Genomic DNA, 25,895 nt, shown 5'->3' with positions numbered 1-25,895 from the left:
TAATTTAGAAAAAAACAAAAAAACAATCTAAAACAAATTTTGTTTAGAGTAATTATAAATAATATATAAATAATGTAAAAAACCTATGTAGTCAACTCATTAAGATTTGGAACAAAGCCTCTTTAAAAGGAAGAATTTTTATCTATTCTAGTTCTCTCTCTCGCTCCGTAATAATTGTGGCATGTAGGAGGTATGAACTGCGTTATCTTCATAAGTGAGGTTGGGAACTCCTAAGCCCACTATCTATTTATCCAAGCTGTATTAAACTGGAAAAATGTCTTCAACGACTCGCACTCATATAAAGCACCCCCTCCAGACACACGGAGTTCCAGAGATGGGAACGTCCAGATGGTTTTCATAAGCGGGACCGTCACACTCTTATTTTTACTCTGTGAGTTTAGGTGCACATCAATGACATTCCTGTTCATAAATCAGCATTCTGGAACTCCAGGTTCAGCATAGTTCACCAATTACCCAGATCTCCTGGCTTGTTCCCATGAGTCATAAATCACCAGTCATAAATTCCCAGAAATCCTGGGAAAATAAAGTGGGAATAAATGGAGAACAGGACTCGTCAGTGGTCTGATCAATCTCATGCTTGCATGTCGAGGATATTCCCCCTTACCTAATTGCAGTATTCAAGGATAATTATTATTATTACTACTATTATTAAATCTATATTATAATCTTGATATAAATCATATTAAATCTTATAGTATACTATAACTATATATATATATATATATATATATATATATATATTATTATTAAATATATACTATATTATAATCTTGATATATTTTGATATATATCAGTCTTGTTTCATACATATTGTAGATTGTATTATATTATATTATAATTTATTTAATGTATTATATGCTCTATTAATTTTACGCAAATATGATAAGATATAAATCTATCCTATATTACCCAAATCACTTCTTTGCCACCTGGAGCGTCTAATCGGAAATGAGTAAATGTGTGGCAGTGTGAGGTGTGACCTCTAGGCAAACATTCTCTCCCACTCAGGTGACTCCTTCCCTGGATTCAGTTACACCCTGGCTTGGTGTGCGTGACTAAGACCGGATCACATTTGAACCTGAGACCGACCTAATTGCTGCGGGAGCCTCTTTTTTTGTCCTTGGAGAATAACAGGTCTGAAAAAGCAGCATGACATAAGCGTGTTTTCTCACCAGCCTCAGTTTTCGGTTTGCAGCATTTAGACGAAAGCTGTTTGAGTAAACAATGGCTTCACTAAGCAGCTCTCAGTCACGTTTGACAAGTAAATAGAGCTGGAAAATCTTTTGGTTGATCATCTGGATAAAAAGAATTAAAAAAAAATCTCTATAATCATCTGGAATCTTCCATCTTAATCTGCTGTTTCTCTCTCTCCAGTCCCTTTACATCTGTTCTGTTCCTGTGACAGAAAAAGCTCCGTCCTATTAATAAGTCGAACTCATCAACGAAGGCAATTAAATGTCAAACCCTCAGGGATCTTCCACATGACGGCCGTAAAACTGAACAGCACAAAGACTTCCTGCTAATTTAAGAGTATTAACCTAATGCAAGGAGCCATAATTAATTTTACATCACATGGAAGCATTCAAACACACCCCGTAATTTACAGATGCACATTGAGACAACGGGGTTGGGGTGATTATTTAAATGAGATGCATCAATTATGTAGTGACCCTGATTTCAACAGTTTGTGTTTGATTAATAACAAGTGGGCGGCAGCAAAAACAGGATTTTTGACTTGAAATAAGGAAGACGAGGAGGTAAACTGCAATGAATTGTGCTGAAACAGTCCAGTGGGCATGGGAAATAAGTTACCTCTCTGCTGAGCATTTCCTGTTATCTCTGCAGGAGGGAAACAGCCATGTGTCTCACACTAAAGGGGTCATGACATCTCTTCTGGGTCAGGGGCTTGTGACACATTCAAACTAAAAACAGGCGGAACAAATTCACACCTAATCTATATCTAAAATTACGTAATTGTTTTATTTAAAATAATTTAATGTGTTTGTACAAATGTCTAAAAATAAATTACATAACTTAAAAATGAAATGCATATTTAAATATTACATTTAATTTATTTAAAAATAACATGAATATTTACTTTTAAATACAATTAAATATAATTGTAATATAATTTTAATAATATACACAAAATTATATAATATTCATAGTTAAATATTACATTTATTCATTTTAGTTTATTTAAATTCATTTTTTAAATAAAATATAAGTATATGTGTGAATATTTATTTTTAAACAATTAAATATAAAAATTTTATATATATAACAATATATATATATATATAACAATATATATATATATATATATATATATATATATATATATATATATATATATATAACAATATATATATATATATATATATATATATATATATATATATATATATATATATATATATATATATATATATATATATATATATATATATATATATATATATATATATATATATATATATATAACAATTATTAATTTTAGTTCATTATTTAAAATAATTTTCTAAATAAAATATAAGTGTATATTTATGTGTGAATATTTACATTTAAAAACAAATATAAAATGTATTAAATAAAGCATAAGTTTATATCTGTGTGTGCATATACAATTTAAAATTACATTATTATTAAATAAAATATATTATATTACATTACATTATATTAGCCTATTTTATATCATATTTGAAACAATACAATTAAGTTTTAAATATATATTATTCATATTTTAATAAATATAAATATTTAGACAAAAATGATTTATATTTTGTATTAAATATTATAAAATTATAAATGTATTAATACTTTTAAATAGATGCATAGTAGAAATGAGTATGTCAAATCTAGTTGCTACTAGCAAGTGTGAGTCACACAAATAATGCTCTACTACTTTGCTAACTTTTCCACAGCAGGGTGCGGTGGCATGTGACCTGTCTACGCTTCCAACAAATCTTTACGATATCTCCTGGAGACTGAGGTGTACAAACAAAAACGTCTGGCTTAGCCGTCTCAAACAAGATGGAAGGAGGAGAACAAAACCTGGTTAGTGGTGATAACAGTCAGCCTCGGCCCATAGAGTGGGCAGAAAATTATGATTTATCATGTGACTCATGAAGAAACGTTAATCCTAAAAATGCCTAAAAACAAACGTTGCTCTCAAGTCTGGAAACGTCAAAGCTCAGAATTTTCTGGAAAGGCGTGTATGAAGTCACAAAAACTGCTTTACTTCACAAACAGCGTCAATTTGTGGTGTCAACCAGACTTGGGCACCAACGGGACAAGAGATCTCATCTCTACCCATAAGTCCCGGCTCTGTGAAGGACATTGTGTGGTTGTGTAAATCTCAGAGACGGCCCTTGCTCGAGCCAGGCTCTGGCTGGCATGAATAGTGCAGCTGTGAGCAGCTTTAGATCACTGTACTCTTCAGGTCAGGCAGGGACAGAGCCGCCCTCCTCGACAGAGCCAGACTCCAGCAACCAAACCTTACAGTGTGTCATTATGTGCCCAAATCCTACTCTGTGCCAGCAACAAACATCATCCACGAGCATAACTGCACTACAGCACAAATAGACACTTTCTGGATTCAAATTAAACATTCGAGAACTTTATGTTCTAGAATTAGTCCTATAGTAAGAAACACTGTGTTCATGCTGTTTCAGAATGGCCATAATTACAAGATGACAACTCGGAGCAGTCCAGGTCCTTAGATATTAGTTGTTTGGTATATAATCAAAATCAAGGATTTTCATCACAGGGGTAATTTTATCTGTACATGTGCTCATTACATATTTATGTTAATAAAATGGCATTTTTAACAGAAATACTGTGTGAGTTGACCTAACTGAAACTGTTTCTATTTTTAACATATAATCACAATAATAAATGTAAAGTAGTTGGTGTTCAAAGATTAAGTATTTTTACAAGTCTTAAACTTAAATGTAATTGGTTGGTTGTCACATGACAAGCTTTTACAAGTTTTTGCACTTCCTAAAACATTTGATTTGGCCAAGTTGTGAAGGTCAGCATGTGCATTGCACTGCAAGCATGCACACAGATGCAGCAATGAAGAACAATCACCATGGAAAATCTAAACTGCACACTAATCTGATCAAACTCGCGTCACCATTTTCAGAGAAAGATCTAAAAAGGGGATCACTTTTATTTTTCAGCACAGGAAGCGAGGGCAGGAAGGAAACAGTTATTTTTGTTCCGCTTTCCGCTTGCCACACCTTTGTATGCCACACTTTATGTCAGAAGTACGTCAACTTGCATTTAGAGATCTGGGAACACCCTCTTACCTCACGCTTACTGGAGCCGGCCAACTGTTATGCCAACCTCAGGAAAACAACAAACAAGGTGTGCCATCACTCTGAACACCACCACCAAACAAAACAGTCAGACAAACCTTGCTGAAGACAAGACAGCCCTATATCCATGATCGTCCATATCAAGATCATTTGAGGTGGATGGACCAAACCTTAACATCAACACTCCTGATCTCAGAGACTGGTAACTGTAAACACTTAATGTCAGAAGCAGAACCTCTACTTTAAAGCGACAATCTCAGACATGACCTCAGTCTTCTGAGTTTGCCTGAGTGATGTTTTCATCTAGTGTTTATGAACACAAGATATGTCTACAGTGTCTGCATCTAAGTGGAAAATTGGAAAAACCGCTGAATCTGAATAATATTCGTGTTCAATTATCATCCACAATATGAAAAGTTACATGTTTATCATACTGCAGTTCTTCAAAATTTAATTTAATATTTTAATAAAAATAAATATTTTAAACAATGTTATACAGTATGAAATAAATAATAAAAACATAAATATTAATAATGTTTTTTTAATTAAATATATCTATTTTTAATTTACATAAATATTAGTAAATAAAACTTAAGCCATAATATAATTTCAATGGCAATTATATGAAAAGTTAAATGTTTATCACATCACAGTATTTCTCAAATATGAATTGTTTTTGGACCATCATGCAGCCTTGTGGTGTGTCTATAAAAGAGAGTTGAGAATTGCCACTTTAATTGTTGCATGAAAATAAGCTGAGAGTTTTTAAGAATGACACAGAAATCCCTTTCCTCCTGCTGACATACACTTCATTTTGTATGCTTTCTCAGCATGTTCAGTAGCCTGATCTCCTCTATTTATTTTTCCATCCATGCTGTGGTTTTCCTATTCAGAGTGCACCGGTGCAGCCCGATGCATCGACAGGACATTATAAAGCCCTTAAACATAAAGCCTCATCGCTGCGGTGGAGGGCTGTGCAGGGCAGGGTGTGCACACAACTTCGATCCAGAATGGTTTTTGGCTGGACATGGAGACGCTTTTAATCTGGACTATAAAACTGGCTTATGGGTTAACCAGCCACTGTAAATAGCTAGTATTATTATTTCTTATATAATATATAAAATTATATTTAAAATTACATTAAATGCATAATTATATATTTTTACATTTATTTATTATTCATTATTATACACTATTCACCTGTTACCTGTCAAACACAAGTAAAACTAATATCCTTTTCAATTACCACATTTATGAATGATAATCATGAATTACCATGGTCTCTACATTAGAAGTTAAATGTGTGGACACATTTCACTCAGTTTGTTTCTTATGATCTCAAAAATATTTTGAGTTTATGCCTAAATATACTGCAGACAAATACTGTAAGCATCGTGTCTTTTATGTATTTCTTAAATAATAATCCAAAAGTAAAGTAATATTTGAATTTAACCTCTAAAAAGCATCCCAAGATGCACTTCTGTAAGTTGATTTAATGTCCAAAGAGTGTAAACCTGGAATCCCTATACTTACATTTGTATTATTTCATCATGATGATTTCAAGTGTTCTAAAATGTGGAAAATGAGTAGAAAAGTAGTTGTGTCCTAACTTTTGACTAGTGATTCATATAAAAATGCCATGGTATTTCCAATACTTTACCACAGTACTTTGTAAGAGTAAAAAATGCAAGAGCAAAAGCATGGTGCACAATCAAACACTACACTAGATGAACGTTTGAACTTGACAACACATGCCACAGGTGTTATCATAAAGCGCGAGGTGAACATCTTTGCTGTAGTTCAGTTTACCTTGCTAGGAGTCCCATCAGCTTTCAGTGCGCTTCTCTGTGGAACCTGGTACACGTCTTTAGAAGGAGGGATCTGGTAGATGCCCTGTCCCTGTGGGCTCTGGTGGGACGGCGGCACCTGGTACACACCCTGAGGTGTGAGTGGCCTCTGCTGGAGGGCGTGACCCTGTGGAGGGGATGGGGATGCAGGCCTCTGTCCTTCAAACATTGGTCCGATAAGTAGTTTGAGGCGGTTGCCGGGCGCGATGCCCTGACGGCCATGGAGTGAACAGAGCCACCATCCCTCCAGACCGCCAGTGTTCTGCTCGATGACGGTCAGGATGTCACCTTTCCGGAAAGCCAGCTCTTCTGGAGATTCCGGGACATTGTCGTAAAGTGCTTTTGCCATTAGATTCTGCAAAGAATGAAGGTACAATAATTTATGATGCTATTGCACTCATGTAGGAACTTAACATTCCAGATTTTACATAAGAAAATGCTCACCCTAACCGCTAGCCAGCTCAAGTATCATATTCATGTTCAGTATTATCACAATCATTGAGGCATGATCTAGGCATATTATATGATTAAATACAGTGATTTTTGGACTTGTTCAGCGGGTTCTTGTGGGCTGCAATATAAAGCGGTTCCCTGTAATATCACAATTAGATGTCTAAAAAACATCCGTGTAACACTATCCATGTAGTTCGGCGGCCTGCTGGGAGTTCCCTTCAAAAGAAGCCGTTTCATCCACTGCGTCTCAATAATAACTCAAACTCAAACTGAACGTCTGGCTGAGTCGACCCACATTGGACTAGGAAAATAATCATAAAATCCGCTTGCTGACTCCATAGCCAAAACATATTTCTCTGAGGGGCCATGCTGGAAAACAGTTTTTCTGTCAATCATTTAGAAACCACTTTGAGGCTGAAAAAAAGAACTCTGGCAGAATTTAGTTGAATAGTGTGCCAGTCCACAGGATATTTCATATCACATTCTCTCTTGTAAGATTGGAGTTTAAACTTTTAGAAAACAATATTCCACAGGTCTAGTGGGTTTGAATTGTATTTTACCTAAAAGCTACCTAGCTACCTACAAATCAGGAAAGAAGAGTATTTAAAATGTCAACGTTAACGCGTTAACGCATGCGATTAATCAAAAAATTTTAACGTGTTAATATTTTTTTAACGCAAATTAATCGCTTGATAAGGTTTGACCCCAACTTCTTGCCGTCATCGCAGTGCGGAAGGTTATCTATCATTGTGTGATGAGGGTACAGCACAGTGTTGCCAGGGTAGCGACACAAGCGGGCTATTTTGAAAATACAGTCGCGGGAAAAATTACAGAGCTGTGGTTTGCGGTTTTTTGGGCTACTTTTATAATGTACCGCGGCCGCCCAAAGTGTATAGACAAATAAAAATTAAAATAGATCCTTTTACTAATGTGTATTATACTTAGAATGTATCCCTGACAACTTAAGAAAGGAGAGGCGGTTGTAACATCAAACAACGTGAGTTTCAGCAGAGCATATGAATGTGAATGTGTACATCTGAAATGCTAATTTGTGCAGTGATATAAAAGGTTATAAATAGCATATTTTAACAACAGAAAACGACCAAATTCCACATGTGATCGCAAAAGGAAGTTATTACAAACACTCGATGGTGGTTTGAAGTGAGTTCTGATTAAAAGTGTACTATTAATCTAATAAATTGTCTTATGTAGCATGATGCTAATATTAGCTCTAATGCACCTGCAGAACAGGTCCAATTCTTCTTCATAATGCATTTTGTCATAATACTTCACGTAAGGTCGCAAGAAATGTTTTGTTGTATTTATTTAGAAATACTTTTGATAATAGTTGGGTAAATGTATACTGGGATTGAAGCGATGTGGCTTGGTAAACGTTTTATTGCCAGTATAAAGGCTGATAATGGCTGAATAAAAACAAAAGAATAATGATAAAAGAATAATAAGGATTATGTCTCATACCTGGCAGAAGTGTGAAAGGTTCTGTTTCCTTAAACTAGTTTGTCATGCATTTATTTTTCAACACATTTACAGGTAAATCCTAGTATTTAAAATTTGTGATTAATCATGATTAATCACAGTCCATGACTGTGATTAACACGATTAAATTTTTTAATCGATTGACAGCACTAATACACACACACACACACACACACACATACATACATACAGGTGCACTTATTTCAAAATTTTTTAACTTTCATATATTCTAGATTCATTACATATAAAGTAAGACATTTCAAAAGTTTTTTTGTTTTAATGTTGATAATTAGAGCTTACAGCTCATGAAAGTAAAAAACCCAGTATCTCAAAATATTAGAATATTTACATTTGAGTTTCGTTAAATGACCATCACTACAGTATAAATTCCGGGTATCTCTTGTTCTTTGAAGACACAATAATGGGGAAGACTGCTGACTTGGCAATGATCCAGAAGACAATCATTGACACCCTCCACAAAGAGGGTAAGTCACAGAAGGTCATTACTGAAAGGGGTGGCTGTTCACCGAGTGCTGTATCAAAGCATATTAAATGCAAAGTTGGCTCGAAGGAAGAAATTGGGTAGGAAAATGTGCACAAGCAACAGGGATGACCGCAAGCTTGAGAATACGGTCAAGCAAAGCCGATTCAGACACTTGTGAGAGCTTCACAAGGAGTGGACTGAAGCTGGAGTCAGTGCATCAAGAGTCACCACGCCCAGATGTCTTCAGGAAAAGGGCTACCAAGCCACTTCTGAAACAGAAACAACGTCAGAAGCATCTTACCTGGGCTAAGAAGAAAAAAAACTGGACTGTTGCTCAGTGGTCCAAAGTCCTCTTTTCAGATAAAAGTACATTTTGCATTTCATTTGGAAATCAAGGTCCCAGAGTCTGGAGGAAGACTGGAGAGGCACAGAATCCAAGCTGTTTGAAGTCCCGTGTGAAGTTTCTGAAGTCAGTGATGATTTGGGGTGCCGTGACGTCTGCTGGTGTTGGTCCATTGTGTTTTATCAAGTCCAAAGTCAATGCAGCCATCTACCAGCAGATTTTGGAGCACTTAATGCCGCCAACCTTTGACAAGCTTTATGGAGATGCTGATTTCCTTTTCCAGCAGGACTTTAGCACCTGCCCACAGTGCCAAAAGCACTTCCAAGTGGTTTGCTGACCATGATATTACTGTGCTTGATTGGCCAGCCAACATGCCTGACCTGAACCCCATATGGAATCTATGTGAGATTTTCAAGAGAAAGATGAGAAACAGTCGATCCAACGATACAGAAGAGCTGAAGGCTCAACAGTGCCACAGGCTAATCGCTTCCATGCCACACCTCACTGATTCTGTAATTTTTGTGCTTATGGAGCCCTGACCAAGTATTAAGTGCATAAATGTACATACTTTAAAGAACTTGAACTTTTCTGTTTTGGAAATCCTTTTTTTGATTGATCATAGGAAATATTCTAATATTTTGAGATACTGGATTTTTTACTTTCATGAGCTGTAAGCTCTAATTATCAACATTAAAACAAAAAAACTTTTGAAATGTTTTACTTTACATGTAATGAATCTAGAATATATGAAAGTTTCACTTTTTTAAATAAGTTAGAATATTCAGATTTTTGAGATGCACCTGTATATGTATATTGTTTATATATATATATATATATATATATATATATATATATATATATTAATAATATTCTAATATTTTATTTTAAATGTATAACACTTCTGTTTCTAAATATATAAGAAACATTTTATTTTGAAAATTATTTAATTACTTATAAAAGTGTTGCCTACTGTACCATATTTGATGCACTCATTTCTACAACACTTTTTAAAATATTTTGTCTAAAGGTTCAATAAACAGTTCATTTCATTTTTTCTGACTATTATTTCATATGTCAGGCTTTACATGGTTAATATGATTTTGAAGTCCCATGAATATGGCAATCATACAGCACTACTGTAAATATTTAGGACAGATATTGATTACAACTAGATTTTTAAGCTTCAGTTCCACTCAGATTCAGATTCTAACAAGATGCCATTATTTGGAAATGCAAAACTCTGTTCTAAGGTAATTTGGGATGTAATTTAGTGGTTGACCGATATGGCTTTATCAGTCTATCACTAATGCTCCCATGGGCCAAGCACAAACGGTCCTACAAACATTATCTTCATTTTGAACAGTGTGTCTATCAGCTTTTCCTTGAGTTCTGTCTTAGCTGACTTTGTATGCCTTCGTCTGCTTTCCCACAATGCTAAGTAAACCGGTTCCCACGTGAACCTTCCTGTTTGAGCAGCATCATTATCTGTGATTGGGCGTCTGGTCGCATGGCTATTGTCTCACATTCATGGCCTCGGTCACCCGCATTAGGGCATGACAACAACCCCCGCTGAGAAAACCACGACACGCTAATACAGTGAGCTTAAGAGCATGACCTTTAGGGTCACCATTGTCTAATAGGAGCGTTTTGTGTTCAACTCTGAGCATTCAGCCCGTTTAGGGCTTATTTGCTCAAAAATAATACAAAAAGAATTAACTGAATAGGAAACAAGGCAGAGAATCAAACAAGGCGTGAGAAAATCTTAAGTCGAATCACTAAACCACTTCATTTTATTTCCAAATTTAGTTGTAGTGTGTCCAAAGTTAAAACTAGTGTTTCATTGAACGTCATGAAATTGCATAATAACACTTTGAAAAAACCCCTAATGCTTATTATGAACCATGGTATTATCACCAGCCTTAGCAAATATCACTAAGTAGTTTTTACTCAGAAAATTAATACTAAGAAGAAAAGTGTCAAAAATGTATGTGATAATGTGTAGATAAAGCAAATTAATCATTCAAGCCATTTTTGGTACTCTCACCTACACACACACACGCACACACGCAAAGTGAAGTCTGTAAGCAGAACTGATCTGGAAATATTCCATTCAAAGCATTCACTATCACGGCAATACATGTTTCCTCTTGTGCAAAGTATCCGTGCAAAAAGAAGAAATTTGCTTCGCTACAACTACAGTGCAACACTTTTAGAAGAAGTACTACATTTCACAAACATTTGACGTGCATCTTCCAACGAACCCTGATCTGTAAAACCACCCTAAACTAGCCATCAACTACCTTAGACTTTAGAGATGACTGTGGCAGAAAATATGTTATCTACACAGTACATCCAAAATAAATTCCAGTCCTTTATTGTGATAACTCAATCTGTAATCTCACTGGATGGCAACGGACTTAAACAAACAGAGATAAGTCATTGCAGTACGGGTAACTTTGATTTGATTTTTTAAGGTTTAAGTTTTTCAAACATTTGTTCAGTGCATGCATATAAACCACAGGTGTGTATCTGGATGTCATGCTAATGCTAATGTTAGCCTCTTTGGATGCAGAGCATCATAAAGTGGTCTAATCAGTGGTGTATTCTTGTCCCTCTACACACAAGTGTTAGACATTACCTTTCCTGATGGTCTGGGAAGCCCCAACACTTCAATGTTGAAACAACTTCCTGAAAGTGGTCTGTAATTGAGCCGTAAAGCTACACGATGTAGGGTATTTCATGGACTTATGAACGGTTTGGCCATCTTATAAAACAGTGGTGTTTTACATGGAAAGAACCAGATGTGTCCAGGTTTGCCCAGCAAATGGTTCTCGCTCTAGTTGTCTAGGTGGTGCCAATTGGTGCAACACTTCGAATTTACAATGTTGACCACAAATTCAGGAAAGGGTTATTATAGTTAACTTAAACTAAAACCATAAGAATTATTAACTAAACTAAACTAAAAAAATCATAATAAAAATTAACAATAAAAATACTCAATTTAAAATTTAGATTAAAATTTAAAATGAAAACTGAAAAATGAAATTCAAATTATTAATAACAACTATAATAGTATTACATCAATGCTAATATAACTCAGGATTCAGGATAAATAAATTCAGACTCGTTCAATTTAAATGATCAAACTGAAATTAAATTCAAATCTACCAATGATACATATTCAATGAGCAAGATGGCCGATATAATGCTTAATTTTATATAATTAATGTTATATGTTATAATGATGAGCAAGTGAGACATATACCCATTGTAATATATATTCTTAAATTTCATCATTATTTACATTTACATCTTAAAACACTGATTGCTTACATTTTAAATTGGATGAAAACAAGTGCAAATCAATTTTCATTTGACCAAGTTTTAGCATCTGGTATCCACACCTGGAGCAACACCTTTACATCATCTCTATGTTTAGAGACTCTTTGGAAATTCATGGCTCATCCAGTCCTAAATAAACATTTTATTATTGTTTTACAGTTTGTGTTTGTATAGTAAACCCTGTATGTTGAGGAATACGTGCTAACCAGCACAGAACTTGAAACCATTGTGCAACAAAAATTACTAACGTATGGTAGAGACTCCTTACTTCTTAAGTACACTCTCATTGGGTGGTTCTTGGCTTTGCCCCAGTAAAATCATCAAGGCTGATTATGTAAGTAAGTAAATGAGCACGTCAAAACACACTAGTGAAAAATTCCCCCAACAACGCTGCCAAAGTCACCAAAACACTGCAGAAATATAAACCCTCAGGGTGCAAAAAAGCACTGTGCAAACAAAGATCATTAAATGGTCTCAGCCAATAAGCAAACCCCCTACCTTGCGAAAAGTGGTGTGTTCCTCCAGTGAAATGGAGTGGTGTGAGAATTAAGGCCAGCTCACTTTAACGTTCCCCTGGAGGGAGGGTGGTGTGGGTAGGACTGGTGAACCAGGACCTTTTACCCTCATTTCACTCGAGTAAATATAGAAGATAATTACCATAATGACTCTAATACAGACCTGATGACTCAACTCGGCCGTTGCGCTGAATGAACGAGAGTTTGGCTCTGTCGAATGAACAGGACGTTCGAGGGACTGGCTAGGAATGGTTGTGTTTACTTTAGATAATTCTTGAGCTAGTTCATCTGTCTTGACACCTTAATGCAATACGCCATGCTTTGGCAGAAAAGATTGTTGCATATGAGTTTACTTGCAATTAAACCACCTTTAGCAAACAGACGATGACAATAATAGCAGCAAAACATGATCGATAATTTCATGCCCCAAGCCAAAACACAATGAAGTGCTCGATCAATGCTCTCTAATGTACAGTAAGTTACACATGAACAGCTAGAAGCTAGAACATGCATCAAAGAGATTGGGGACCTTTTCAGAAGGTTTTACGCAACACAATGTGAATTAAAGTCATTTTTCATTTGTCATATAGCATGTAGCTGATATCACTGGAGCAAAACATTGAATTTAGTCTCTGCAAATACTGATATAGTGAATTTCAACAAAACAGGTCACATTTCATCCTGAAAAATAAAGTAAAATAAAATAAAATAAATTATCCAAATTTATATCCAAAACTATTTTTGGACCAGTATTTATTTATTTAATAATTTTTTTTATAAAATTAAATAATAATATAATTAAGAACATTTCATCTACAAATTTTCATTAGCATGATGCAGGTATTTTTATCAGTATTAATGGTGATTTCATTAATCACCATTATTCTCAAAATATTTGATTATGTTAGTGAGAAATTAGGGAAAATGTGCTTAATTGTCATGAAGATAATACAAAACATCTTAATATAAACCCTTAACAGACTTCATTTTCATTAAGCAAAACATAATTTCAAATTTATTTCTTTTGATTTTGTGGTGAATACGACCTGGACATGTTCTTGACTGGTTTTGTGAGATTCAACTGACAATAAAAAAAAAGATTTAATAATTCTGGCACAAAAATATCGAAACTTCAGTTAGACTCTATTACACTTTGAAAACAGCAGCTCATGACAATGCAATGATCTGAAGAGTATAAAACAAATTGATTCGTAGCGGCAAAATGATCTCAAGCATGGGAGTACAATCAGCTTTAAATCTGGTGTAGGGGTGGGCGATATGGCAAAAATATAATATCACAATATTTTTAAGAAAAATCACGATTCACGATTTTATCACGGTTCTTTGTCATGTTGGTTTTACTATTTTGCAAGTTGTCTGAGCATTACAGCCAAACTAATTTCCCTATTATAAAGACAAAACCTTTCAAGATAACAAAAATATTAAAAAAGAATGGTGGATATTTAGGCCAAAGTGGGCGAAGATAAAAATCTTTGTCATTATTTTATCTTTGTTATTAAAAAATGAGAACAAAGATACACATTACAAATACACATACTATACAAATAAAACAGTGTTTTATTTTCAGGTACAATAGGTGTATTTAGCAGGAGCATTCAATAAATTGAATCAACAAATATAAAAATAAAACACTATATAGATTGATTCCTATTAAATCAACTGTATTAACGTTTTTCAGTCAAGAGTAGTGAGTGATTTTTCTCTTTGTGTTTTGGTGTTTTATTAACACTGAAGGAATAATTAACCCCCAAATGTTTTATATTTATACCATCATTTACTCACTCAAAAGTTTCTTTAAACCTGAATGAGTTTCTTCTGCTAAACATAAATGCTATTTTGAGGAACGTGGAAAACCAAACAGTTGCTGGTCCCCAGTGACTTATTCCATAGTATTTTTTTTTTCCTTCTATCAAAAGTCAATGTGGACCAGATACTATTTGGTTACCCACATTCTTCAAAATATCTTCTTTTGTGTTCAGCACAAGAAAGAAATTAATACAGGTTTGGGACAACATGCGAGTTAGTAAATAATGACAGAAATTAAATTTTAAGGTGAACTATCCCTTTAATGACAGTCGGCAGCATATTCAGTACTGCCCCTTTAAGACATGCACGCATCTAATATACAGAGGTACCCATCCGTTTTCTCTCAGCTGTTTACTTACTCGTTTTAGACATAAGCAACGGAGTCTATACATAAACCTTGTGTGTTTTGACAGTATTAGTGCACAAGATAACTTAGTTCAGTAATCAGGCGCTTTTGACAGGCTTTAGCACGCGCTTGGTGTACGGGCTCAGAAAAGCGCACGTCAGACCGACGCATGAATAAAACATTTAACCGGCAAGGCTTTAAAGCAGATCCGAAGAATGTACAGTATATTGAGACGGAGGAATAAGAACTGCAGCTGATAGAATGTGCGCTGTAGCACGATACTACGATATTTCTTCAAAAGCAGATCGTGGAGACATTTTTATCGTCCACGATCAAAAATCGTCATATCGCACACCCCTAATGTGGTGGTTTGAACGCTGACACGCTGGAAACTCCCACCAGGGGGCTGATTTCATAGTGACACATATTTTGACTACGTTACAGTGGTCGTGCCATGGTTCACGTTGCATTTGACCAATCAATAAAAGGCTGGAAGGAGACACAAAAAAGGTGTTGTTTCATTTCAGTGGTGGTGTGATGTTAGTATTAGGTTATCCCTCCCTTTTCCTCAGCACTGTGAATCAGTGATCGCCCACACTAAAGCCGACAACATGACTTACAACACCAGCAAAAAAACCCCGCCCACCAACCACCTAACAAACACAGCCCAGCCAACATGGCAACCTCAAAGACTCTAATCATACAGCGCAGGCTTTTCCTTTAACACCACTGAACCACATTAGCGTTTCTGAGCATTTGCACACATCTACAGTTAGTTTTGGTGTTCAAATGCTGTAGGCATGGACAAAATAAGACTTGTGGTGGCCAAAAACTGGCAACCTTTCAGCATCATTACTGAAAACAAGACCCAGATTGTTGTAGGTGGGGCGTAATGACATTTACGCATATAATCAGTGCAATAAAATGCTAATTTTACATCTTAACGGCTTATTAAAGAAACCACAGGCAGTCTTATTTGGCTTTTTTATTCTATCATTACAAGCCTTGTTGTAATTAGAACGTTTTGTACCTTCAGCTTGAAGCTTGTCTCCCCCCCCCCCCCACCCCAAAATAAAATGTGAACATGTAAATAGATTAAAAAATATATATAAATAAAAAAATTGTTTCAAAACATACAGCAGACATGTAAGAGAAATATACTGCTATAGCTCTTGACTTGACCTTGCCTGTCTTGTTGATATCAAGGTTACAGTATTTTATTTCAGATTATTCCCAATAAACATTTCTCATTTTTATTTAGTTTAACTTGCTGTACTAAAATAAATTATTCAAAACTATATAGACATTAAAGAAAATATGACACAACAAAATTACTAAAAATTTTACTAAAATAAAAAATGAAAAATATAAAATCATTTCACCATCTATCAATAAAAACTATAGTATTATCTTAAAAATGATATAAACATCAATATTACTAAAACTTTCAATAAAAAATGAAAGTGAAAATGTAAATAAAATCTAATTTAACAAACTGTATCTCAATGACACTAAAATTTCACTGGTAGAAATGTTACTAAATCATTAGGTAGCTGCTGGCAGTAAAAATTGCATAATGCTGCATTTGTAAGCAGTGTTTGCTTAATGTGCAAGAACAGAGTATATTTTACACCAGCAGGCCTACAAATACTGAAGGAGGCAGTGTAAATGAACAGAGAGGTAATCGGGTTCATTCATCCTGTGGGAGATAGTTTAAGACATAATCCCCCCCAAACCAGCTAGCGACTTGGATGTGTGATAGATTTATGATGTTACAGCAGGGGCGGCCCTTCAAGAGCGGGAAATGTCATCTCAATTTCACACTTCTCGTGAAAGTCTGTAGTGGTCCGGCACAGATAAGCAGTGCATGAGCTTGCTGTAAATTACTTTCAAAGGATTTTGGGTCAACAGGGCAAGCCTGTTTCGCTCTGACATGTCTAAATGAAGCATAAAAACATATGTCCTCAGAAACCACTGTGTGTCACAAGACTAACACTAGAAAAACAGCACCTGTTATTTATTCAGTGAGCCCACAAAGCTAAAAAATTTACATTTTAAAAATGTTTTAAAAGAGTAATGTAGTTTATGATGTGAGTGTGTAAATGACAAGCCTATATGTGTGTGTGTGTGTATACACACACACACACACACACATATAGGCTGCGACAAAAGATGAAGGCCAAAAATATATATTTTTTTTCTTATTTTCCAGACATTTTTAAATACAAATAAATAAATAATAAAAAATAAAATAAATAAAAATACATAAATATATTTTGGCAAATAAAAAAGTAACTAAATAAAACACTGAAAATTAACAATGAATGACAAATCCGTTCAAAATTTTCCGGAAGAATAAGGTCAGTCTTTAAATAGTGATGACTACAAGTAAAGTGAAGTCACAAAGTTCAAGGGAAACAGTCCCACACTATCACGTCAACCTTATTTTCTTCCCTCGTTTGCAGCTGTCAAAGTTCCTCTTATCTGACAGTTTGCCATCCCACCTTTTGACTGTAGATAATCGCTCTAAATCACCACAAAAGGCAAACTATCCTCTTTCATATTTCAAATGGATCAATCTAATCTATACCTTTCATTGGAGGCAAACAAACTCTTGGCTTTCTTAGTTTGTTGGCAGTTTTGGAAGAATGATGATCTGAATTCTGAAGATTTGCGTGTTCATGCATTGATGCGTGAATACAACCACAAAATCCAGGCTTGAAGAATAAACTTTTGAATCTCACATATGGGTCGAGCACTAATCTGAATATTGGGGGATGTGTGCTCTTTAACATCTATGCGGGTTACGGTTCTGAAAGGTTCACAGTTTCTTATTTGATGCATCTTTGCAACCCCCCATGTCCGTATACGCAGGAGGGCTCTCGGCTCCTTCAGAATAGTCTCTTTTCTTTGTCCGTGTCTTTCAAACAGGGCAGAGCTGTGCTGTGGTGCGCTGGTTGAGACCTGCTCTCTGAATAGCCCTTGTTCTTACCCTGGGGAATGTGGAATGCCTGCTGAGAAGTGTTCTTTATGCACAATACCACCCCGATGTGGCCTACACACACACACACACAGACCAAACACATGGATGTATAGACACACACACATTCGCTCACACAAAAGACTTCATACTCCAATGTTCTCCAATAGATGGAAACGAGAAGTGATTTTAAATTGAAAGACCTTTCAGTGAGTTCCTTTACATTTAATAACTTCCCACACACCTAAAGATAAACGTTATTGCTCTTCATTGAGTTTGAGTTCTCAGCTACATTATCAATCTTGTCTTATCATTGGCTAAAATTCTAGAGAAATAATGCAAACGGGGTTTTTGTTGATAGTAAGAGTAAATAGCTATAAAATTTAATTAGGACAAATCTGATGAGAAATGTTTCATATCGAGTTATATCAAGAACTCTCACTTTTGATTGACGATTTTGGCAAATGTTTCCGAAACACTAGATGTGATACATATGAAAGCTTATTTCAGAATTTTGAGATATAAACTCAGAATTGCACGGTATAAATTCTAATATAAACAGAATCATGAAAAAAAATTTCATTTTAACTTAAAACTGTAAGTTTAGAACTAGCGACTGTGAGATATAAACACAATTCTGAGAAGAAAATTCTGATTTAAACTCATAAAAACTCTTCATTTCAGTGGGGCAACCCCCTATTTTTTCCCCTCAGACACATTGAGAACAATGTACATTTCCAAACAAAACCCTCGACTTGGATTACAGCCTAGAGAGAAAAGAGAAAAAAAAAACAAATCCCAGAACGTTTACTTCACCTCACCAGTTTGTTGTGCCTGTCAGGCTATTTGTGCCACAGTTACATAAGAGTGAAAAGAAAGCAGGAACGCAGGGTACAGACGTTTGAGTGTGGCTGGGTGTTTAGAAGGAGGGGTCAGCTCTCGTTTCGATGTGCTCCTGAAGGAAAATCTATGGCGTAACTGTCTCAAACTGTTCCCAGATCCCCATGTCTGTTAAAAACAGGCTACATGAGCTCTGAAATCTAATAAGAGGCCATACAGGTCTGCTTGTTTGAGGATTATTTGTGTCTTATGTATCTTCTCACACCTGCGCACCTGCTGGAAAACATAAATGATGTCGACAGGCCTGGGTTCTGACTGACCTTTGTGACGCATGACGTCAAGATGTGGACCACGTGACTGAAAGATGAGGTCTGTTTAGTATCTTCATTGCTCCAAAGGTGAAAAACTGGCTCTGGTGAGAACTTAATGTTTAACTAACAGCAGTACTTCACCTCATGGACTGTGTGAGGAACTTCCTTGATACCCCAAAAGAACCAGTTGAGAAACCTTTGGTTTTTAAGAGCACTTGTGGAAGTAAACAGGTTAAACTGAGGAAGTATGGCCTCAGTTATTCTGTCAGCTGTCTGTCCACTCTGTTGTGTTTGGCAGATTAGTTATCAGACCGTGAACCGAGAACAGCTTGTGTGTCACTCAGGGTGATGAACATCAGTTGTTCTGCGTCAGAAACAACAACAGCATGACCAGTTCGCCCCTGCAGCCCTGATCCTCTAATACCCTGCGGTAAAAGTCCTCCACAAAGTAAACCAGTCTCTGAGGCAAAGATGCTTTAAAAGTTTCAGAAATGCCAGCAAAACAAAGGATCTCTCTGTGTCAACAGGAGATAAAAGGAAATTGGATCTGTTTTGATGTAACTTCCTCTGAAGTTACGGGTGAACCTCACAAAAACTGCCAAGAAAAATATAGGTCATATTTCACTCCAAAATCAAAGGGAATAAATGCATAATGTTTTTCTATAATGACTTTATATTAGCATTTTTAATAAATATTTATTATTTATTAATTAATGTATTTATGAAATATTTTTTTATTTATATAAAATATGAAAACCATATTGTAAAATATATTATAATAATTAATAATACAAATATTTTACATATAGATGTCAATGAGAATAATTTCTTTGAAAATAAATATTATGCTACAAAAGATTTTTTATTTCAAATAAATTCATTTTTTTAATTTTGTTTTATAAAGTATCTGCAAAAAATGTATCACATTTTCCACAAAATTAAGCAGCATAACTGTTTTCAACATTGACAATAAGAAATGTTTCCTGAGCTCCAAATCAGCATATGATTGAAGGATTTCTGAAGGATCATGTGACACTGAAAACTAAAGTAATGCCTTCTGACATTTTTAAATGTATTAAAATGGAAAATCTTTATTTTAATTTATTTAGATTTCACATTATTACATAATTTTTGCAAATAAATCAAATAAATGCAGCTTTGTTTAGCATATTTGAGAGAGATCGCAATAGAGGCTCATTGCCATACTGTGGAGGAATCCAAACAGTCTGATATGCGCTAACAGTCCGTGTCTTGCCAAGTACTCCACATTCCCCAGATAGTGTGAAGCAGACAAAAGCATTCCATTCAGGAAGAGCCGCTCGATCCTCCTACCAAAGTAGGAAGCAAATCTTCCCAAAGGGCTGAAAGCCTCAAAGACTATGCAAATGGAGAGGGAAGCACACAAGAGCCAAGTTTCTCCTGAATGAAAAGCTGCCCCCACACTGTGTGCACTTGGATTGGACGTACAGATTTGGCCAAAGTTTAGGCATACTTTTGAGTGCCCCAAAATCAGCTGGGAAAACTTTTGAAAGGATGACAGCTAAAGTCACTGTCTGTTTTACACAAAGGTCATTTTGCTTAAAAGGCACTTATATATATATATATATATATATATATATATATATATATATATATATATAATGAAAGTGAATGGGGTCTGAGGCTGTCAAGCTATAAAATTATTAAATAAGCACCATAAAAGTATGATAAGACTCCAAGTGTTCTAAAGCCATATTTTCAACCTGTATGTCACACAAAGAACTATCAAAATCAAATTTTAGTAACAAAAACTTGAACGATTCCTTTAATACTGGATTTTAATAACAATAAAATAAATACAAGTCTAAAGATATAGACTTCATTAATGAGTCTATTCATCATTTTCGAATGACGTCAATAAAACCACCCTCAGAAAACAGTCCCAGCAGTGTAAAGGGCAATCTATGCACAAATCAAACATGGACATGCACATAAAATCCTGGAGTGGTTTTATTTTCTGTCTCCACCAGGAGCACTCAGTATAACAGCAACCCTGTTACTCTGAACAAAATGCATGCTGTTTGCTTTAAAACATCACATTACACAATCGCAGTGAGGCTCAAATTGGAAAAGGGGCTGGAGCCTGGGCTAATGAATGGCCCCATATATCCTCAAGTGGCTCCGAGTAACTTGAGTTGAAAATGCAGAGTGTAAATCACATCATTTATTACAAGTCTCGCTACAATAGAGCTCAAAGAGTGCTTTTGTGTCTTGGTTGTAATAAATGATGTGATTTGCACTTTGCTTTTGGATCATACCAGCCATGCAATAAATGAATGGTTGGTTAAGCACACAATTTACTGCTGTTCAGAGCTGGAGCCAGCCGGTTGTCAAGTTAAGGAGTTTTTAACTAGTGAAACAGCATTGGTTATAAAAGGGAAGGATGCTTAAGCACATCCTCCATTGAATTTACATAATTTGACTCTGTATAATAAACATTCACACAATAATGGCACATATAAATAAAGGTAATATAATGCACAATGTACAATTTATACCTCTTTGCATATTGTATGTCTATCCATCTATCTATCTAACAGTTGAAGAACAGTTGCGCTTTCATTTCAAAAAGTCAAAGAAATCCCTTCTAAGTTTGATCAACATGTAAATTCTACACGTTTTACGATGAGTTCCGATGTAACTTAGTTTACGGAAATAGAGCGCATGAATGGAGAGTCGCTTACTTTGTACTTCATCTTTGCGAGTCCTCCGCTCTTCAGTAACTCCAGTAAGAAACAAAATCCGTGTTCAACGTCAGAAGAAACTCTTCTTTTAGCGTTTAAACGAGGCTAGACGCGCATTTTGCCCATTTTCACTGTGTATCGCAGGAACGGAGTGATAACGGTAAAACGGTCCTGCTCGCTCGAGGGTCCTGTAGTTAATCTGAGCTCGAGCGGGAGGAGCGCGCACTACTCTGCCAACCTGCGCGAGCTCATTTGCATAACGCACGCTCATTGGTCAGCGGTGGCGGGACGCTCCACTCGTGGATCGTGATGTCACCGCAGTCAGCGGACTAGACGCTGCGGAATTCAGAGTGAACACTTTTTTTTATAAGCCATAAAAGGCGGCGTCGACATTTCCTAGGAAATAACACTGCGTAGTTAATCACAGATTATAGTATGAGCTCACTAGATATTAAGGTAGGGGTATATTGAATGATGACTAGACACGCGTACACTTTGACCAACACGCATCTTGGCTTTTGTTTTTCAGTTTGTACACAACTTATTTGATAAACACTTCCGTCTGTGGTTCATGATTAATTTTGAGCCACCTGCTAAGTGATTTTACTCCAGACCCCAAGAATCAAGGTTTCCATACGTTTTATATACATGACCCCCGCCCCCATCCTTTACAGAAATATTACACTTGAAATATTTACACTTTACACCTTCTTGAGCCATTGTTTTTTAATTAATTATAAAGATTTCCAAGCACCACAAAACTGCTCGTCCCCACAGCCATGTAAAGAGGGAAAACGCTTTATTTTGAGGTCAAAAACAGGTTTTTCTACCATTTAAAATACAATAATGTATTCATAATAATCAAATAGCTATATGATCTAAATGGCATAATAAAAGAAAATTGCTGAATATGTATTATAAAATATATTATGAGAACAGTGGTCCTGGAGACGTGTCACTGTTTAACAAAAATCTGTTATTTTGAAATAAAAATCGCACTGATGACATCACTTGACTTCCTACTTCCTATTTTCTAAACATCTATGAAAAAAGGCCCATGTTTAGTCCACTGTTTCTTTTCAGTTATGAGAAACTTTCTCATTTATCTCATGATTTCATATGAAGCTTTCAGTTGACGTCACTGGTATGACCCATGGATCGCGGAAGCGGGGTGGGGGTGGGGGGGTTTAGTGTTGCCAACTTAGCAATTTTGTTGCTAAATTTAGCAACTTTTCAGACTACCCTAGCAACTTTTTCTTCCAAAAGCACCTAGCAACAAATTTAGCAATTTTAAAAAATTGATTTGGCAACTTTTAGCAACTTTTGATAAGTGACACCCATCATGTGAATTGAGTTAGCTGCTATTTGCAATTCTTCAATTTAATAATAATAATAACTGAATAATTGAATAATTGTTCATTTATGATACACTTTGTTAGTAGCTTGTACTTGCGATTGTTGATCAGTTAGTACTCTGTAAGAAAAATGGAAAATATAGGCTGCTAGTAATTTTCCAGGATGTTATCCATTATCCATTGTAACCCTGTAACCCGAAAACACAATGCGTAATTTAAAATGCAGGTAAAAAACCAATACGGAAAATTCTTTCATATTAACATAAGTTTATTGTGCCCTATTTTTACAGCCTTTTCTTGGAGTGTAGCATACTAACTACTAATGCATTATTGTTGAGAATGTGTTATATTACTAGTTTACTAGCTATAAAAAAAAATTAAAAAAAATTAAATTGTAATCATTCAAAAATGTGTAAATGTTCAATAATTCAATGTATTTTAAAATACAGTTATTTATATTTTAATATAATATTTTGCATATTATTTTACAAACAAATCTAAATTAACATATATAAAATATATATTTTGCTGAGATTTGATGTTGTGACAATTTTGCGCCGTGATTATGCAAAGACGTCATCGCGCAATGACATCACAACGGAGGGGTGGCGCAGTTACCCGGCCCAGATTTCATCTTCAGCTGTGGCTGAAGTCAGTTGTACTTCTTCTGTTTCTCTTTCCTTCGGTGATTCTTCTTGATAACAACAGCTGTTCATCATTAATGATCAATCATCACATAATTATCTTCTTAACTCCAGCACTGCTTCAATGTTACTTGAACACTCTGTAGTGTGGAAACACATGAACCCTGAGCAGTCTGGGGACTTTGCTGTGAATTATTACATAAATCTTACCTGTTTCATTCACGTATGACTGATGCATATGAATCACATTAAGTTTATTGATTTGTTTATGTTAAAACTATGTAATTTAAATGAATGGAAAATTGTAATGCAATTGAATTACATAAAATGTCAATTTAGACCGAATCATTTTTTTGAGTGTACTAAACTAGTGCTTTCTCAGTTAGTGTCGGCTGCAAACGCCGGCGCTGACTCTCCATCTCCACAGTAGGCTAACGGACGTGCACAATTTCATACTGACTACATAATTAGAGAAGATTTGTTTTTATTTGAATTAGTTTGTAGTAGCCATTTCAAGCTTTCTATAGATTTGTTTCAGTTTAGTTTATGTCTGTGAGCCGGTTCATTGTTGCGACGCGCTCCATCCACAGAGACTGCATGAGACGACAGAAAAGCACATCCAAAAATGAATAAGTATTTTAAGTTCTTTCCGCAGGAAAAAAAAAAAAAAAAAGATTGCGCGGGCGCCCCCATGTCATAAATTAAGCACGATAATAGGCCTAATTCTACACTCCTCATAAATACTTGAAATGCACCTACAGCGATTTTATTATTAATATAATAATAACAATAACCTGTTTTGGTCATATTTACTATTGCCCAGTTCCCTCTGTCATTGATCTAGCATCCCCTGAGCACCTGCATTTAAAATTCTCTGGCACCACCCCGATTATAAATGTTACATTATACCAGAAGGTAGCGAAAGGTGGAAGTTAAAAAGTATCTGATGTCCAATTCATTCAATCAAGAGATTCGTTCAAAAACGAAACAAGTTCATATATTTCAAATAATTTTTACATATTTTTATTTTAATAGGCTCATTTATAACATTTTACACTCATTTAAATAAAACATTTTGTAAGAAACCTAAGTGAATTAGCCTACATATTATTTTGTATCTGTCTAATGTTTTGCTTCAGAATCTTAGGAGAACTGTGATCTCTATTCTAAAAATCAATTATCCAGAGTCTTAATAAATAGGCTAATATCTGGAATCTAATACTAACGGTTTCTAATATTAAAATGTAGACTAGGATGTAAAATGTACAATCTTACACACTTTATTTAGTACAATAACAAGGATTTGGTACATTTATAATGCAATATAATGCCACTTCTAATCCATTGTACCAGTGTGCGAAATCAACACTACCCCCTTCTTTTGGTATGTTCCGCGATCCATGGTATGACCTATTTATTGTTTATTTATTTATTTATTTTTCTGTCACATTAAATAAATAAAATATAATTTCCTTATTTCATGCATTTTCATTATTTTTCTGTTTAACTCTGACTACATGTGCTGGGAAAAAAATTGAGAAATAATATTTCTATATATCTGGTTAAACAGCTGTATGTACTACTAGAACTGTATGAATAGATACAATTATTTTATGGTGTGCTTCACCATAGATAGATAGATAGATAGTCTGGCGAGTAAACAAAAAAATATAATATATAATGTTTGGAAAATGGCACATCTATTTAAATATCTAAAAGTACACTCTTAACATCAGTCAGTCAAGCATTATAAATGTACTATGATAACTGAGTATTATTTAATGATATAACTTTAGCAATTAGAATTAAAACTTGGTAACCATGAATACGGTCATTTTAACTGAACTGGTGGTGGTGCTTTTTTGGTCATTCAGTGTTTCTCTAAAAATGGGGGCACTATCAATAATACTGATAAAATAATAATCATACTATGAATTCTACTAAGAACAATATAAAACGCACTAAGGATTAACGAGCTGCTGGATTCATGAATATTAATCACGTTGTCTGCGTTCGCTTGAACTGATTTGCTGAAATCAAAACAG

The 25,895-nt window shown here is 35.1% G+C and overlaps 1 protein-coding gene across 1 annotated transcript in view; it reads right to left on the bottom strand.

Moving 5' to 3' along the window:
- The window catches only part of nedd9 (neural precursor cell expressed, developmentally down-regulated 9), a 30,855-nt gene extending 8,784 nt beyond the window's left edge, over positions 1-22,071 (bottom strand). Inside the window, exons 1-2 of the mRNA XM_058754227.1 lie at positions 21,852-22,071; positions 6,153-6,545 (exon numbers count right to left, since the gene is read on the bottom strand). Of these exons, the coding sequence (XP_058610210.1) occupies positions 6,153-6,545; positions 21,852-21,863 (405 nt within the window). The 5' untranslated portion in view covers positions 21,864-22,071. The remainder of the gene's footprint in view (positions 1-6,152; positions 6,546-21,851) is intronic.
- Positions 22,072-25,895: the final 3,824 nt, after the last annotated feature.

Source organism: Onychostoma macrolepis, chromosome 19 (assembly GCF_012432095.1).
Source record: "Onychostoma macrolepis isolate SWU-2019 chromosome 19, ASM1243209v1, whole genome shotgun sequence".
In the NCBI taxonomy this organism is placed as follows: domain Eukaryota; kingdom Metazoa; phylum Chordata; class Actinopteri; order Cypriniformes; family Cyprinidae; genus Onychostoma; species Onychostoma macrolepis.
Note: the sequence above shows the minus strand (reverse complement) of the source record. Positions and strands in the feature narration are given on the sequence as shown.